The 17902-nt window shown below is 33.3% G+C and overlaps 1 protein-coding gene across 5 annotated transcripts in view; it reads right to left on the reverse strand.

Moving 5' to 3' along the window:
* COP1 (COP1 E3 ubiquitin ligase) overlaps positions 1–17902 on the reverse strand; it is a 244434-nt gene that overhangs the window by 86903 nt on the left and 139629 nt on the right. For all 5 annotated transcript variants that reach the window (XR_003209552.2, XR_003209550.2, XR_003209551.2 and 2 more), the window contains 4 exons: positions 16361–16504; positions 14139–14247; positions 13671–13752; positions 5204–5320 (listed from right to left, as the gene is read on the reverse strand). Coding sequence is in view for 1 of the 5 variants with exons in the window: in XM_025877828.2 (XP_025733613.1) it covers positions 5204–5320; positions 13671–13752; positions 14139–14247; positions 16361–16504 (452 nt within the window). In the remaining 4 variants the exon portion in view is untranslated. The remainder of the gene's footprint in view (positions 1–5203; positions 5321–13670; positions 13753–14138; positions 14248–16360; positions 16505–17902) is intronic.

Below are 17902 nucleotides of genomic sequence, written 5' to 3' on the forward strand. Positions count from 1 at the left end.
CATTCTAAGAAATGCTGCAATTCTAAATGAAAATGATTTAACATAAGTCATTGTTTTCTAGGTAATATAAGTTTTTATGATTAAATGCATGTTTCAATCAGTAAAAGATACAATGAAAGGCAGTGAATAAAGTAAGGACTACTGGCTTCATTAATGCTTGCTTGGATACTAAACACCTATTTCACAGTCAGAAAAAGTAAGTCCTTAACTCATATGAAACTGCATTGTGCTGGATGAGGCCAATGACCTCAGCATCCATTCCTACCACCTTATTTAAGCCTATGGAGGATGGAAAGTTAAAAACTATATTGCCCAGATTCTCTTGAAGTTATGCTTCCAGATGTGAATGAGCTTCCAGCACAGGGATACACTTATGTAAGATCTGAAAGACAGAAACTTGGTGGTCATTCTGCTTTGGATATTTTTGTTGCAAGCATCACTGTAAAGATGTGGAGATTTTCTAATGTAATATTCCAATGTCCAGTCTCCAGCTTTGTATCAGTTACAGTGAAAGATTTCTGATCTCTTGTTTATAGTGATGGCATAACGTTCTTGAACTCAACATATCTTGATCTTGATTGGATGAGAAAGAAATAACAGCTCTCTTGGTCTACTGATACTTATGGTGAGCTAAGAATCATTTTAAGAGGCTCAGCCTACAGATCTCTAACCCTTCCAACAAGTAAGTTTGGGTAACAATGTTAAGAACACTGGAAATACATGGCCTTCTGGTCTGAAGCACCTGTCATAAACACACATCCCTTGAAGAAACTAACAAATATTTAACTAGACCCACCAAAAAGAAAAAAGAGAGAAGACAAAAAAGACCTATTAGCAATGAAAGAAGGGACACTACTGACTACAGAAATTAAAAAAAACTATAAGAGAATGTTAGAATGACTTTATTACAACAAATTAGAAAAATTAAACATACAAATTCCCAGAAAGACAGTAACTACTAAAACTGATTTCAAAAAGAAATAGAAAATCTGAATAAACTTTTAAAAAGAAATTAAATTAGGTATTTAAAATATCCTCATGAAGTCAAAGTCCAGATGGCTTCACTGATAAATCCCATCAAATATTTAAAGAAGAGGGGCGCCTGGGTGGCTTGGTCTGTAAAGCATCTGCCTTCAATTTCGGTCATGATCCCAGAGACATGGGATCAAGCCCCTCACTGAACTCCCTGCTAGGTGGGGAATCTGCTTCTTCCTCTCCCTCTGCCCCTTCTCCCACTCATGCTCTCTCTCTCTCATTCATTCTCTCTCAGATAAATAAAGTCTTTAAAAAAAATTTAAAGACAATAATACCAACCCTTTACAAACTCATTCAGTAAATAAACAAAGAAATACTTCCCAACTCATTCTATAAGGCCAATAGTACCTTGCTATCAAAGACAGAAAACATCACAAGAAAGTTACAAATACCACAAAAATACTTAAAACATTAGAACACTCAATCCCACAACATATAAAAAGGATTTTATACCATAGCTAAGAGAGATTTTCCCCAAGAATGGAAGGTTGGTTTAACATTCAAAACAACAACGAACTATCCCACATTATTATAATAAAGGACATAAACAATCTCAATAGACACTATCTCAATAGACACAGAAAAAGCATTTGACAAAATCTAACACTCATTCATAATAAATACTCTTATTAGCAAAGGAACAGAAAATTTACTCAATCTGATAAAGGGTATCAACAAAAATCTCACAGCTAATATCACACTTAATTGTGACGGACTGAATGCTTTCTCCATAAAGTAAGGAAGTTCCTTCTGCCACTTCCATTCAACATTGTATGTGGGCTTTTAGCTCATACAAGTAAGCAAGATGACATTAACATAGTAAAGGAAGAAATAAAATTATTTTAATCCACCGATAACTTGATCTTAACTGTAGAAAATCCCATGAAATCCACAATAAAACTAAGAGGAAAAAATACATAAGACCAGCAAGATTGCAGGATGCAAGATCAATATACAAAAATTCACTGTATTTCTGAACTCTAGCAACAAACTATTCAAAAATAAAATTAAGTAAACAATTCCATTCACAATACATCTCAAAGTAATAAAATACTCTATGTTAACTGGAATTTAAATAAAAACTTGGCAAAAAAATTTTTTAAATTAAAAAAATAAAAGTAATACATTACTTGGGAATAAATTAAACAAGTTCAAGACTTGTATACTAGGAATTATACAATAATGATTAAAATGGTTTAAGAAAACAAATTATAGATCAAATTTATGATTATAGATACAAAAATATCAGCAATAAATAAAGCTATTCATTAAAGAATTCCACCTTATGCTCAAGCAAGGTTTATTCTAGAAACACAAATATAATTCAACATCAGAAAATGTATATATACAATTCATGTCAACGAATTAAACCATATGATTATATCAACTATGGCTAAAAAAGCACTTGATGAAATACTGCAGTTGCTCCTAAGAAAGAGTAAAATGAATCATTTGAATTTAATAAAGACTACTCTCCAAAAGTAGATACCCTGGAGGCGCCTGGATAGCTCAGTCAGCTGAGCGTCTGACTCTTGGTTTCAGCTCAGGTCATGATCTCATGCTCAAGGTCATGAGATCGAGCCTTGCATGGGGCTCAGCACTCATTGTGGAGTCTGCTGGAGATTCTCCCCCTCTGCCACTCCCCCCACCCACGCACATGTTCTCTCTTTCTCACTCTCTCAAATAAATAAATTTTTAAAAAAAGTAGATACCCTAAAAAGTAAAAGACTGAAGCCCATTCAACTAAATGAATCAAGATGAGGAAAGTAACTATCACTAGTATCCTATAACACTGCCTTCTAAGAAGAGAAGGCAATAAATCATTGGAAAAGAAGAAATACAAACATCGCTTTGGCCACTAACAAGTATAAATAGGTTAACTTGGGGCACCTGGGTGGCTCAGTTGGTTGAGCAACTGCCTTCGGCTCAGGTCATGATCCCAGGGTCGTGGGATCGAGCCCCACATCGGGCTCCCTGCTCGGCGGAAGGCCTGCTTCTCCCTCTCCCACTCCCCCTGCTTGTGTCCCTCTCTCGCTGTCTCTCTCTCTCTCTCTCTCTATCAATTAAATAAATAAATAAAATCTTTAAAAAAAATAAAAAATAAATAGGTAACTCAAAGACTCTACTAAAAAACTACTAGATTTAATAAGAAACATTTATAAGATGCCTATATATATATATATATATCTAAATATCAAAAATTTTTATCTACTCTTAGAAAATAGTACTTAAAATAAGGAACAGAATAACTATTTTATTTAAAATAGGACCAAAAATTATACATAGAAAAAAATTAACCAGAAAGGCCTTGTACCTAAATGAAGTAAACTATAAAATCTCATTGTAAGATAGAAAATAATCCCAACAAACAGAAAAATACCCCATGTAACTATGTGGGAAGATGTACTATCTTAATAATGCCAGTGGTTCCAAAAATAACAAATAAATATAATGTAATTCATAGGAGAATCCCAAAAGAATTTTTCTAGAACTGGAAAAATATAAATCTTAAAGCATACATGGAAAAGCAAATGCAAAAATTAAGTAAGAAATACATGAAAATTTAAAACAGTAAGGGCAAACAGCCTGCCAGATAGCAAAGCATTTTTTTAAAGTAGGTTTCCCCTAGGGGAACCTGGCTGGCTCAGTCGGAAGTTTTTTTGCTTCCAATTCTTCATCTCAGGGTTGTGAGTTTGATTCCCAGGTTGGGTACAGAGATCACTTAAGTAAATAAACTTAAAAATTAAATTAAATTAAATTAAATTAAATTAAAAGATAAAACATAAAGTAGGCTTCCCTTTACCAGGAAGGAAAAATTTTGAAGACATTCATATCTGGTATTTGTACCTATTAAATACTGATAATAACTTCTATTCATAAATGATGGCCAATGTGTTTATAAAATAGAACATAACAATAAAACTCAATAAGCTATTTTAATTCAATGCATGATAAAATATTAATAATGAAAATAATTAAACAATTATTAAGTACCATATTATAAGAGCTTTACATATAACATTTTCCTTTCATAATCCTCATAAAGCCCAAAGGGCTATCTCTATTTTAAGGATAAGGAACTTGGGGAGATAAGTTAATCAACTTGCCTAGTCAGTGATAGAAAAGGGAGTTAATAAGGAAGTAGTAGGTTCAAATGGAAAAGAATACCACTTGATCATGAAAAAATTCTGTATGCTAACAGAAAGAGAATTCTACTTACAGATACATGTTAGACCACACCCTACTGGAACTAACTATGAAATTATGTCATTATGTAAGTGAATAAATAAGTTGAAATAAGGAAAGGGTATAATAACAAATAAGATTTAAATTGTGCTTTTCCTTTTTTAAGGGTGATTCTGTGTTCATTAAATGGTGCTAAACTTATCTTTAAATAAACTGAGATTATCAATAAAAAAAGAATCAAGGAGATTTCCTAATGCAGAAGTTAAATTACAGGTGTTTACTGTTCTAGTTAATATTTGGGGAGAGTGGACAGATACAGAAGACAAAGGACTCGGGCAACCATATCATTTATCTTCCAACTAACAACACTTCTGAGAATGAAAGAAGGCACTAAAGTAATTATGACAGTATAAGTATAAACCATGAGTGGCAAAGGCAGACATTTGGTCACCCTAGTTAAGAAAAATATGTTAGCAAAAAATTCTTTCTTATGATAACAGCTAACATGTTTTTAAGAACTTCCTATGTTCCTATGCATTCCATGATGAAAGATTTTATCTCTTATTCCCTGCCCCATATATATAATTAATATATATATATATTAAATTTTTGAAGGAATGAACAGATTTCCTTTAATTAAAAAAATGGATTCCTATGTCTATATAATATAGTTTAATCATTTAAACATCATTACAACCTAAGTTTATGAATAAGCATCAGTTCATGCATGCAAAGACTTAGAGAAACAACAAAAATAATCAACAAACCATCTCTATGTATTAAAGATGGTGACAGAATACTGAAATTAAGGCATAGCAATAAATGAGTAATGATGGCACACTGCATACTTCTAACTTAGAGTCTAATAACCAAAACAAAATTTAAACCTACAAGGCAAATTATGTTTTAAACTACAGTCTTTTATCCTAGCCACGATACTCAACCAACATCAAAAGAAGACAAAGCTGCTTTAATTTCTTACCTGCACAGCCAAAAGCCAAATGGTATCTAGAAGAGGGGCTGAATTTAACACAGCACACATTAGCCTTCGCCTCAATGCTTGCCACTGAGTTGTCTAGGTTGGTAGACCATAGCTTCACTAAGAGTAAAGAACAATAAAAATGAAAAGAATTAAACAATACGTTAACAAATGCTTCTGTAATCCAGAAAGTTTTGCTTATTGCTACAGTTGCCTCTTCATACTAATCCAAAGCATTTTAGTTTACTAGAACCAAAAACCTTTAAATTAAATGACTAAGTAACAGAACAATGTATTGCAACCAAGACAGCATAGTTTCAAAGTCAGAAAACAACAGACTAAAAATGTGCTGAGAGGTAACATGATCCCATAGCATAAAAGAGAGGAGTAAAAAAAAAAAAAAGGGCAATATGGAGATACATGTGTATTTGTTTCAGTATTCTTTAAATGGTGTTGTGGGGGGGGGGGGTGCACCTAGCTGGCTTACTCCGTAGAGCATGTGACTTGATCTCGGTGGTGAATTCAAGCCACACACTGGGCATGGAGCCTACTGAAAAAAACGGTGTGTATTTTTCTCAAGTGTCATGGGTGGAAGATGAATCATATAGTCATCCCACTCCTACACACACATGCACGCACACACACACTTTCATATTTATTATATATATAATACAAATGTCATTTTTAAAGTACCTGGAAGCAGTTCTTGTTTTATCTTTCAATTAAGAATTCCATGATTTTAAAATTTTATGTAGGAACTCAGTTATATGATTTAAGTGTGTCTAAAGTAATGTTACAGAATTGTTTAGCTAAACTTTTAAATGTTTGTTTTAATATTTGATATTTAGTCTATTCCAATGGTATATACTGAGATTTGTAAAGATTATGGAAAAACTGATCAGAGCAGGTCAGATCTGAGAGCAGAAATAGAAAGGTGAGCTGTTGTCTTGTAAGGTACCAGAGCAATGATCGTATCATACATCAAAAATGTCTCCACAGACAATAGAATACACACATAAGACAGACTGTCAAGATATTGGTTACACTCCTGGTTACACATTGCAATTAATAATGAACACTAACTATAATAAGAACAAAAGTCTTCCTACCCATCTTTTCAGTGGGCGCCAATGTCCTGTCCCCCAGTGACCTGTCCTGGACAATACCCAGTTGGGGTCCAGGTATTGGTGTCTGTTTAAAAGCTTTTTGGGTGATTCCAATGTGCATTTGGGGTTGAAAACCAGTATTAAGATGGAGGCACAGTAAAATTTTAGAATCTTTTTAGGAATACTAATATGGTGATCTGTAAATGGGAGTAAAAAAAAAGTAAAAATGGTTCCAACTCTCACTTCTATAAAATGGTATTTCCTAAGAATAGAGATTTTCTCTGTGTGAATGGGATAATTTATCTTTTACAAGTGGAATTCCATGGAGAGTTTCTTTAAATATGTGGACCTTGAATATAAGTTAACCATTAAAAAAGTTACTTACAACCTAATCAATCTATTAGCCTCCTAAGAGAAAAATAAGACACTCAATATTAAAATAAAAGAATAAGGGTTTTAAATAGCAATATTTGGTTTGTTTCATGTTATTTTCTAATAGGAATCATGTGCTATTCCAATCAATATAAAATTGTCCCAGCAATTAAGATATACAATCTGAGATGAAATGGCTAGTTATAATTAAGGGTCTACAAGTCAAATACAGCATTTATAGATTAGAATATCAAGTGGTAGAGCTGTACTCAAAAAAAGTAGCAAGACAAAGTTAAACCACACCACATTTTATGGAGCACCTACTATCCCCATAACTCCACTGCTAATCACTAAGAACCTTTATAAACAAGGTTTACACATCAGTGTAACAATTAAATATAAGTAAGCATAAGAATGAACTAGAACAAAATGACACTTAAATTAGAAAATATTTTTTAAAAAATATGAAAGATAAAGCACAAAGATGTTCACTTTGACAATACTGATTTACCAAACATAAGTTTTTCTTTTAAACTTGATCAAATAGAGAAAACAGACCTTGTTGTATTAGTTAGCTATTGTTGCACAGCAAATTGCCCCAAAACTTACCAACTTAAAACAACAAAATTTACTGTCACACAGTTTCTGAGGGTCAGGATCTTTGAGCAGCTTAACTAGGTAGTCTTGGCTAAGTCTCATGGGCCCAGAGAGGTCACCATTCAGCTGAACTACAGGATCCATTGCAAGCTCACTCAACATGGCTCTTGGCATGAGGATGCAGTTTCCCACCATTTGAGGGTTTTTTTTTTTTAAGATTTTATTTATTTATTTGAGAGAGAGACAGAGACAGAGAGACCACAAGCAGGGAGAGGTGCAGAGGAGAGGGAGAAGCAGACACCCTGCTGAGCAGGGAACCCAAAGTGGGACGCAATCCTAGGACTCTGGGATCATGACCTGAGCCTTAGGCAGATGCTTAACCAACTGAGCCACCCAAGCGCCCCGTCATTTGGGCTTATGACAATACTGCTAGCTTCTCCACATTGAACCAAATACTAAAGAAAGAATGATGAAGACAGAGGCTATAGTGTTTTATATAAACTAATTTCAGAAGTGACATACCTTCACATCTGTAGTATTTTACCAATCACACAGACTGGCACAATGGGGAGGAAAGTATGAGAATACTAGGAGACAGATCACTGGGGCCATCTGGGAGGCTGTCTAACATAAGCCTTTTAATTTCATTTGGATACAGGAAATATTACACTTAGTTAAGTTATAACTTATAGGAATGATAACTGCCTAAAGTTATAAATTAGAGGAAAGATAACTGCTATCCTAATGCTATTTATTATGTTGCAATTCGTTTTTTAGTCCTTTGATAAAAAAAGAAGTATTTCATTCAGTATGCATTAACTAAAATTAATTTTTTAAACTTGTCAAGATTTCAAATTTATCACTTTGACATTAATGTATGCAGCTATGAAAATCTGGAATGAATAAGAACCTATAACTACTGCTGTCCTAAAACCTAAATATTCTTCAAATTCATATTTGGGGATAAAAAAACATTTAAAGAATGTGATTATTCCAATTCAAAAGCAAGGTTATTTATTGCAAATGATTCTTGGTTTATGTATTTGAAAAGGAAAATATATTTTTCATAAAGAACTTATAAACTGGTTCATAAAATTATTTCCTGATTAACTTGAGACATAGCAATACTACATCTATTAGCCTGCTACATTCACATTTAACACCCAAGCATGTACATATATATTTGAAAGTAAACTATTTTTAAATACACAGAATTAAATAAAATAAATAAATAACAGCATGAGTACAAAAAATGTCATTTATAAGGACTTAGTATTATGGATTGAAAAATAATGTCCAATAACTATTAAAAATTTAATAAATATAAAACATAAAAAGTTAAAAATATAAAATGCTAAATATGTGTAAAATACATGAAAAGTAATTTAAAATATTCTCTTACTATAAATTATCACAAAGGCAGTATTTTATAAGCAATATTTTATAAGTAAAAATCACCAAACACTTAAAGAGTGATAAATACATTTATATAATACTAAAATTTTAAGATGGGCTTAAATGCATTTGGGACTTTTAGTACCAACCAAGATAAAGTAAGCCCACTATAGCCAATCTCTCCCACTATGAGTTTACTCTGAGGAAATATCAAAAACAAAAGCAAAAAGCAAACGTCTGAAGAATCCGAAAAGTAGTCATTATGGGAAGGACATTCAAAACTTTAAAGAAGTAACCAATGCAGGGGTAAGAGTACTATTTCTCTTCTCCCCCCTTTTTTTCCTTGGCAAGCCAAAATCAGCACCTCAATAAGCAAAAACTGAGGAAAATCCCTGTTTCTAACCATAAGACTAGTAATTCCTGCAAGCCAGGGGGCTGAGGGTCATTTTTTTTGTTTTCTTCTTCTTCTCTCTCAACTCTCCCCCCTGGGTGGGCTTCCATCACAGAGCTACAGCAGTATGGCAAGCTAATATTCCCACAGAAACTCTATCTCTGTGGTCATAAAAACGAGTGACTCGTCTGTAGAGAAACCCCAACTTTCTTGACAAGCGTCTCAGTAAAAAAGGGGGACAAGGAATATGGGAGAAACCTGGAAAAGAAAGCACTGGAGGAGGAGATCCCATGTTCTGTGTATGAACAGGCCTAAGTCTTTTAGTCACTTATGAGCTCTGTATGTGTAAGATGGACACAAAGGAGCATCACAAAGGCTTTGTGCATTGAACTACAATTGAAAAGACGACTCAATTTCCAGATTAACTCCCAACTGGCGTATACATGAGACAAACCAACATAGGACAGCAAAGACTTTGAAAACCACCCTGACAAGGGAACTATCACTCACACAGAAAGCAAGATAGAACATACAGTTACCATCTAAACAGCTGATCAACTGCTTGAAAACAAAACAAAACAAAACAAAAAACATTCTCCAGAAAATCTGAACAGGACCCAGAGTCTTACAAAAGATTCAAAATGCCTAAGATACAACTCACCAATTACTGAACATACAAAAATCCATGAAAACATGAAGAATTTTCAAATGAAGATCCCATCAACAAAAACCAATCCTAAAATCTAGATGTTGGGATTATAAAACAGATTTTAAAGCAACTATTGTAACTGTGCTCCATGGGGTAAAGGTAAACACATTTAAAGTAATGGAGAGACAGAAGTACTCAGAAGGAATACAGGAACCATAAAATAAGAATCAAATGAAATTTTAGAAAAAAATACAGTAATTTACATAAAAGATTCACTGGACTGAACAATATCAAAATAGAAATAAGCAGATAAAAGAGCCAGTGATCTAAAACAACAAAAGAAATTACTTAATGTAAAGAAGAGAAAAGGTACTGACACAAAAAGAACAGAGACTCGGGGGGCCTATAAGACAAAATGAAAGGTCTAACACTCATGTAAGTAGAATTTCTAAGGAGAGGAAAAAGCAATTACTGCTTTGATGAATACTAACAAACTAGATTCAGAAGAAATAATATTAATAGGGCTAAAGAATAACATTATATATTGATAAAGGGTCAATTCATGAAGACAACAATTCTAAATGCTTAAGACCCTTAACAATACAGCTTCAAAAAACCAAAACAAACAAATAAAGAGTCAAAACATCCGCTCCTGGCTGAAAGGAGAAATAAAATCAGATTTCAACACTCCCGTTTCATAATCAGTAGAACAAGGAGACAAGACAAACAAACAAAAAACAGCAAAGATATAGAAAAACAAAAGATACTATCAATAACTTTAATCTAACTGACACTTATAGAACACTCCACTGGAGAACACAGATTCTTTTCAAAACACTTGGAATATTTACCAAGGCAGATCATACTTTGAACCATAAAACAAACCATAACAAATATGAAAGAATTAAAGTAATATAAAATATGTTCTCCAACTAGAATTAAGCTATAATCAATAACCAAAAGATTTCTGAAAATTTTAAGCAAGTGAATGAACAAACAGATATATTATATGAAAATTTGAGGGGTCAGCTGAAGTGCTGCTTAAATGGAAATGTATACCAGGAAATATTTATATTAGAAAACATAAGAGGCTCAAATCAATGACATAAACTTCAACTTTAACAAAACAGAAAGAAAGAAAATCATACCCAAAGAAAAAAATTAATAGTTAATGTGGGGGAAAAAAGCTAACGAACAAACATCAATGAAACTACAAATAGAAAAATAACAACAAAAAAATATAATCAAAAGTTAGATATTTGAAAAAGATAATTAAAATTGATAAATTTAATGCCATGCTGACTTAGTACATAAATAATAGATAAATGAGAGGACACAACGTACCAATTCCAGCAAGATACAGACTACCAAAGCACACTCAAGAAGAAATAGATGAACTGAATAGTCCTAAGTCTACTAAAGAAATTAAATTCTTATGTCACTGGTTAAAAGGCACACCATAGAGAATACAGTCAATGGTACTGTAATAGCATTGTATGGTGACAGGAGCTACCCTTGTGGTGAGCACAATATAACAAAGAGAGTTGCTGAAATCACTATGTTGTACACCTGAAACAAATATAACATGGTATGTCAACTACACTTCAATTAAAAAATAAAATAAATTCTTAATTAAAACGTTCACACAAAGAAAACTCAAGGCTCAGAAAGCTTCAATCACAAGTTAACAAAGATTTATAAACAAAACAACAATTCTAAACGATCACTTCCATCTATACCCCCTAAAACAAGACAAATCATTTTATGAGGCCAGCATTATCCTGACATGAAAGCCACAAAAAGATATTACAAGAACGGAAAAATAAAAGCCAATACTCGTCATGAATATAGATGCAAAAATCCCTTAAAAAAATAAATTAGCAAATCAAACATGGCAATACAGAAAAGAGGTAATACATCATGGCTAAGATGGGGTTTTGTCCTGGGAATATAAGGCCACTTCAAGATATGAAAACAGATCATGATAACAAACAAACAAACAAAAAACCAGTATAATCATTTCAAAAGATACAGAAAAATCATGATAAAATTCAACATCCATTCATGATAAATATTCTCGGCAAACAAGGAATAAGAGATTTCCTTAACCTGACAAAAACATGTCCAATGAAAGTCTCAATCTAATAATATCATATTAATAACAAAAGACTACAAGCGGGCGCCTGGGTGGCTCAGATGGTTAAGCGTCTGCCTTCGGCTCAGGTCATGGTCCCAGGGTCCTGGGATCGAGTCCCGCATCGGGCTCCCTGCTCCTTGGGAGCCTGCTTCTCCCTCTGCCTCTCTATCTCTCTCTCTCTCTGTGTCTCTCATGAATAAATAAATAAAATCTTTAAAAAAAAAAAAGACTTTCTTTAAAAAAAAAAAAAAAAGACTACAAGCATTCCCAATAAAATCAGGACAAGGCAAGGATGTTTGCTGTCACCAGTCCTACACACCACCATTCTGCAAATTCTTGCAAGTACAGTAAAGCAAGGAAAAAAAGAAGAAGAAAGAAAAGCATACATATTGGAAACAAGGAAGTATTAGCAGCAGAAATCAGAAACGTAACTGCAAAGGGCTGGCAAAGGGGAAATGGGAAGTTATGTTTAATGGGTACAGTTTCAGTTTGCTGATATGAAAAAAGTTCTATGGACTGATGGTAGTGAAGATTGCACAACAATGTGAATGTACTTAATGCCACGGAACAGTACACTCAAAATAGTTAAAATGGCTAATTTTGTTATGTGATTTTAATACAATTTAACATGAATAAATAACTCTAGAAATCCCTTTCTACTTCTTTCTTCTTAAATTGTTTCAAATGGCTTCTATTTCCCAGAGGGAGACTCTGACCAGTTACCACCTTTGAATAAATATTAATCTTCAGTACAAAAATACAAGTATTCAACTCAATAAAAGCTATCCCCATTAAACTATGAAAAAGAACATTTAACATGCAAATATCGACTGTCATATGATGGTCTAAATAATTTAGAAATTCAAGGATAATTTCTTAAAACAATCAAGAAGAAAGGTATTCCAATCTATATATACTATGGGTAAACAACTTGCTACTTTTTGATCTTTTGGGGAAACTCCAGTCATGTTCATTTCCCACATACAGAATATCATCATGAAATAAACTTTTTGACACTAGAGCTATCTTTGCCTATCTAATCACTAGTCTAGAGATTACATGTAGAAAAGAATGGCAAAAATATTAAGGCTGTTAACTATAAGGTAACAGAAATCTAACAGGGCTTTATAAATCTAATGGTGAGAAGAACCAGGTGAAACAAAATAGTAAGGATAACTGAAAAACATGAATAGTAAAGAGGGATACATAAGAAAAAATAGAAGAGGTCAATTAAATTGGCAGAAAAAGATGCAGAATTTTTCTCTGAAATATGATAAAGTTCATTAAAAGATCTTAGTATACATTAGAAATTGAATATAATTTTTTTCAAATATTTTATTTATTTATTTCACAGAGACAGACACAGTGAGAAAGGGAACACAAGCAGGGGTGTGGGAGAGGGAGAAGCAGGCTTCCCGCTGAGCAGGGAGCCCGATGCAGGGCTCGATCCCTCATGACCTTAGCCGAAGGCAGACGCCTAACGACTGAGCCACCCAGGCGCCCCGAAATTGAATATAATTTAAAACAGAGATATGTCTAAATATTTCAGCAAAAAAAGTTTACTTGATGTTATATATAAAGGAATTGGTTATAAAAATGTCACCACATGACATGAATCTGGAAAACATTATTATAATGAAGATGTAGTATATTCATTTTTCTTACACTCCAAAAGAGATAAAGATTGTTGTACTTAGATTATTTTTAGAATAATAATCACAAAGGATTGCTATGATTTTTAATAAATATCTGCATCTTTGCTAGTAAAAGGATTAAGTTGGGGGTAAGGGAGTGAGGGAAAGTAGAAGAGATTCAAATAGTACCTTTTGCATCATCAGAACCCGACGCCAAGAGTTTAGGATCCATCAAATTAAAGTCAACACTCCAACATCTTTTCTCATGCTCCTGGATATAGAAGGAAGACAAAGTATTCTCAGACAGAAAATAGATCTTAAAATAAAGAAAGCAAAAAACTTGATACCAATTTATTGCTCTGGTGAGAGGGAGAGAGAACATGTGAAGCAACTCCCAAACTTTTTATATATACATATTTTATTGCTTTTGTAAATTCATTTGACACATTCTACAAATGCAAAACAAGTCTGAAGCGATGTTTCAGAAAAGCATTATTTCCTATTACAGAAGGATAAAAAATGCTAGCGGCTTTAAATTTATAATTAAAAGCATTATTTGCTATTATATAGGTATAAAAATGCTAAATAATGGCTTAAAATTTGTAATTATAAATTAAAGTAAAAATGTGATTCTTAAAAGCTAGTATCATTATTTACCTGATAGACCTTTGACCTCTGTCCTGTAAATCCATCCCATAGGATGACGGTGCCTTCATAATCACTGCTGGCTAACAGATTCTTATGGTAACTACTCCAACTGATACAGCTGAAAGAAAGAAATATAGTTAAACCTTACTTTATGTAAAAATAAACAATGAATACAAAAATTCTGATGTGTGCAGAAGGATTAGAACCCTTTTGAAATGGTCTACATGGCTTCATAATCAATCCGCCCACAACACAGCTAGGAAGAAATATATCAAATAACTCCCAAGTTTTTCTATTGAGCTACCAAGTAACGACCCTTACCACTATTCACTCTGACCACTAGCCAGAAGATGGATAGGAGCCTAAAGCCACCACTGGCCATCTTTCCATACATGAGGAGAGCATATCTATGAGTGAAAACAGAGGCCAACAGGGCACAAAGCATGCCACAGCACAATGACAGAGACCTAATCAAATTGTGTAGGCCCCTCGATCAAGATGTGCTGAATCATATAAGCTAATAAACTAATTTGAATTGGGTTTTTGTATTTACATACAAAAAAAAACTTAACTAGGGGCGCCTGGGTGGCTCAGGTCATGATCCCGGGGTTCTAGGATCGAGCCCTGCATCGGGCTCCCTGCTCAGCGGGAAGCCTGCTTCTCCCTCTCCCACCCCCCCTGCTTGTGTTCCTTCTCTCGCTGTCTCTCTCTGTCAAATAAATAAATAAAATCTTAAAAAAAAATCTTAACTAATATAAGCTTATGACTGAATATAACAGTTAGAATGAAGCTTTTAACATTTTATGGTTTCAGCTATTCTCAAGTGCTCCAAAACTGAGAATGCAACATCTAAAAATGTATGCTTTTGGGGAGACACATTATGTGAATCATGTAGTAAAACTAATGTATATTAAGGAAAAGAGCCACTTAGAAAGCAATTAACCTAGATTACTTCAAAGCACATGAAAACAATAAAGTCTTTTACTCTCTACTGGTTACATTCTCGCTAAATTTCAGAGACTGTAAGAGTTCGTTTGCACGTTTACATATATTTACTGGATTTCTGTGAGAAGTTATATGGACAGTTAAAAGAGCTAAATTTTGAAGTTAGATAGACCTGAGCTCAAATTCCACATCTGCCACTTAATAGCTGTGGTTTTGGGTAATTTAGGTCACTTTCACAACTGCTGTGCTCCAAATTGGCTTTAGGCATTCTTACACATGATCCTCTCAGTCCTAAACCCATAGCTTCCAGCCCTGAACAACTTCTTCCATTTACTCCAACACGCCATAAACTATTGCCGTATTTTTACATTTGTCAAGACAGTAAAGGTAAACCCCCTAATCCACATGGTCATTTCAGTAACATTTACTATGAATCTTGATAATGGCCAAGTATTATGCTAAGTGCATTGTGTGGATTTATTTAAAGTATAATCCTATGAAGAGGTGCCTGGATGCCTCAGACTTTAACAGGACAGGATTCCAAACAGTCTGCATTAGAACCAAACTATGTATGTCATTCACTCAGGTAAAAAAGATTATAAGGATAACTGAAAAATGTTCAAAGTTCTAAATAAATTTATTATTAGATCATTTCCTTGTATCATTCCATTTTCAGCCAGTGCCAATGAGAATAGCTTAGGAAGCTTGTTTTAAAAATGCAGATTCTAAGATTCCCCTGAGATCTGGGGGAGGCAGATCTGAAGTAATCCCCACTTTCTGCATTTTTAACAGTATTCCAGATTTGAAAAGCATTCATTATGAACTTTAACCCTTACTATATGAAACTTAAATATTAGGTCCTCTATGAAAAGCAGCAGAATGTTCTTATAAAAAGAATTCTTGAAACTATAAACAATTATAAAATTTGGAGACATGCACATACTAGCGAAAAAATTCCTGACTTTCAGACACTATTAATAGCCTACAGTAATCCTTTATTCAACACACCATGGAAGCCAATTACAACAGCAATTTTTATTTGATTAAGTGAAACAAAGAGAAGACTTTCATTTGTCAAACAGAAAGACATTGACTACTAACGCCCACAGGGAAAAAGCAACGAATATCTATAAGACAGATTATAAAGTATCCTTTGTATACAATTAGTGTTTACCATGAATGAGTAAGGAGTCTCACAGAATGGTAAAATAACAAACTCATATGAATCATAGATATTAAAGGTTATATACACATTGTATCATGTCCAAAAAAAATAATCTAAGTACCTGATTTTGGAATTGCAGGTCATTTCATTTTCAGGGTAATGAATATCCACCGCATCCTGAATGACTGTGCCATATTCATAGACTTTAATTTTCTTTGTAACCCCAGCAATTGCAAAATAGTCACAATCCCGGTCAAATTCAATACTATGGAAGAAAGTGTATATTTGGTCAGTAAGACTATTTGACTATCCCTGTGACATTTACAGTGACAACATTTCAGAGGTTTTTTCTATTTCTAAAGTCATTTTGTCTATAATAAGAGATCTACTTGAAATGCCCTAAAATTGTACTAGGCTCTGTACCCAGATAAAGTCATTATCAAGACATATCAAATTACAAGTGGTAATGTACACAGCTATAGAATTCTGCTTATAGTTATTTTGTTCCTCGAAACTTGACATGTTTTTCCATTCAACTTTAGTAACCATATTACAACCTCCCCAACTGTAAAGGCTAACATGTTAAATTATAAAAGTAGCAAGGAAAGATTTAATGGTTTGGTATATTAAAAAATATGTCAAAAGAAAATTACCAAATAATCTTTTCATAAATTCTACTTCCCTTTTACCATTTTGTGAGGATGACAGAATTTCACAGTACTTAGTGTTATTTTAATAAATAAATTAGTACACTGAATTACTGAAGCAATAAAAAAGGGTGATGACAAAGGTATAAAATACATATAAAAATGGAATAATTAATTTATCATTATGTTTTCCCAAACACATTTCTAACCTCCCAAAGATGATCTGACTTATGAACCCCCAATACAGATTCCTTATGCCACAAAAAGGGAAAAACTAAAAATCTCCCTTTTTTAAAGCTACTTAGGGAATTCACCCCTCTCTTACTGACTTCTTATACAAGTTCCAAAATAAGACACTTCAAAGCAAAGGAGACCTTATTCACATTTATAGAACTTAACTTGGAACCTCAACAAAGTTGTTACATAATAGCAAGAAATTTAAGTAACCTAATGGAAGAGTGAAATGAATCATCACACACATTATTTCTCAATGAGTTAAGCATCTTTTCTAGAAGCTTAGCCATAAGGCTAGAGAATACATAAGAATTCTCACTGATCTATAATTAATTAGACAATAACAGCTAACATTCACTGACCACTAAGCATAATCTCTGCATATATTAACTCATTTAATTCCCATAACAACCCTATGAGATAGATATTATCTTTATCCATATTTTACACATGAGAAAACCGAGGATTGGAGGTGAAGCAATTTCCCTAGTTAGTCAGCTTGTAAGTGGCCAAGATGACATGTTAGCACTCTGCATATATCAAGCATCCACTCACTGCATATAAATACCTACATGGCTTACTTTTCTTTCTGGGTTACCTGTGATACCCTTTTATAGGACAGTTAATTATTAGTTAATAATTTAAAAGCTTGCTAAGCTAATGATGAAAAATAAAAGAAACAGGTACACAGGAAGAATATTTTGCATAAAAACACATTAAGATGGTCACTTTTCATTATAGTTTTAAATCCTTCCTTAATTTTATAACATTTAAAATAATTT

The sequence above is a fragment of the Callorhinus ursinus genome, unplaced genomic scaffold (assembly GCF_003265705.2).
Source record: "Callorhinus ursinus isolate GAN/ISIS: 27379988/994484 unplaced genomic scaffold, GSC_fseal_2.0 scaffold13, whole genome shotgun sequence".
Lineage (NCBI taxonomy): Eukaryota > Metazoa > Chordata > Mammalia > Carnivora > Otariidae > Callorhinus > Callorhinus ursinus.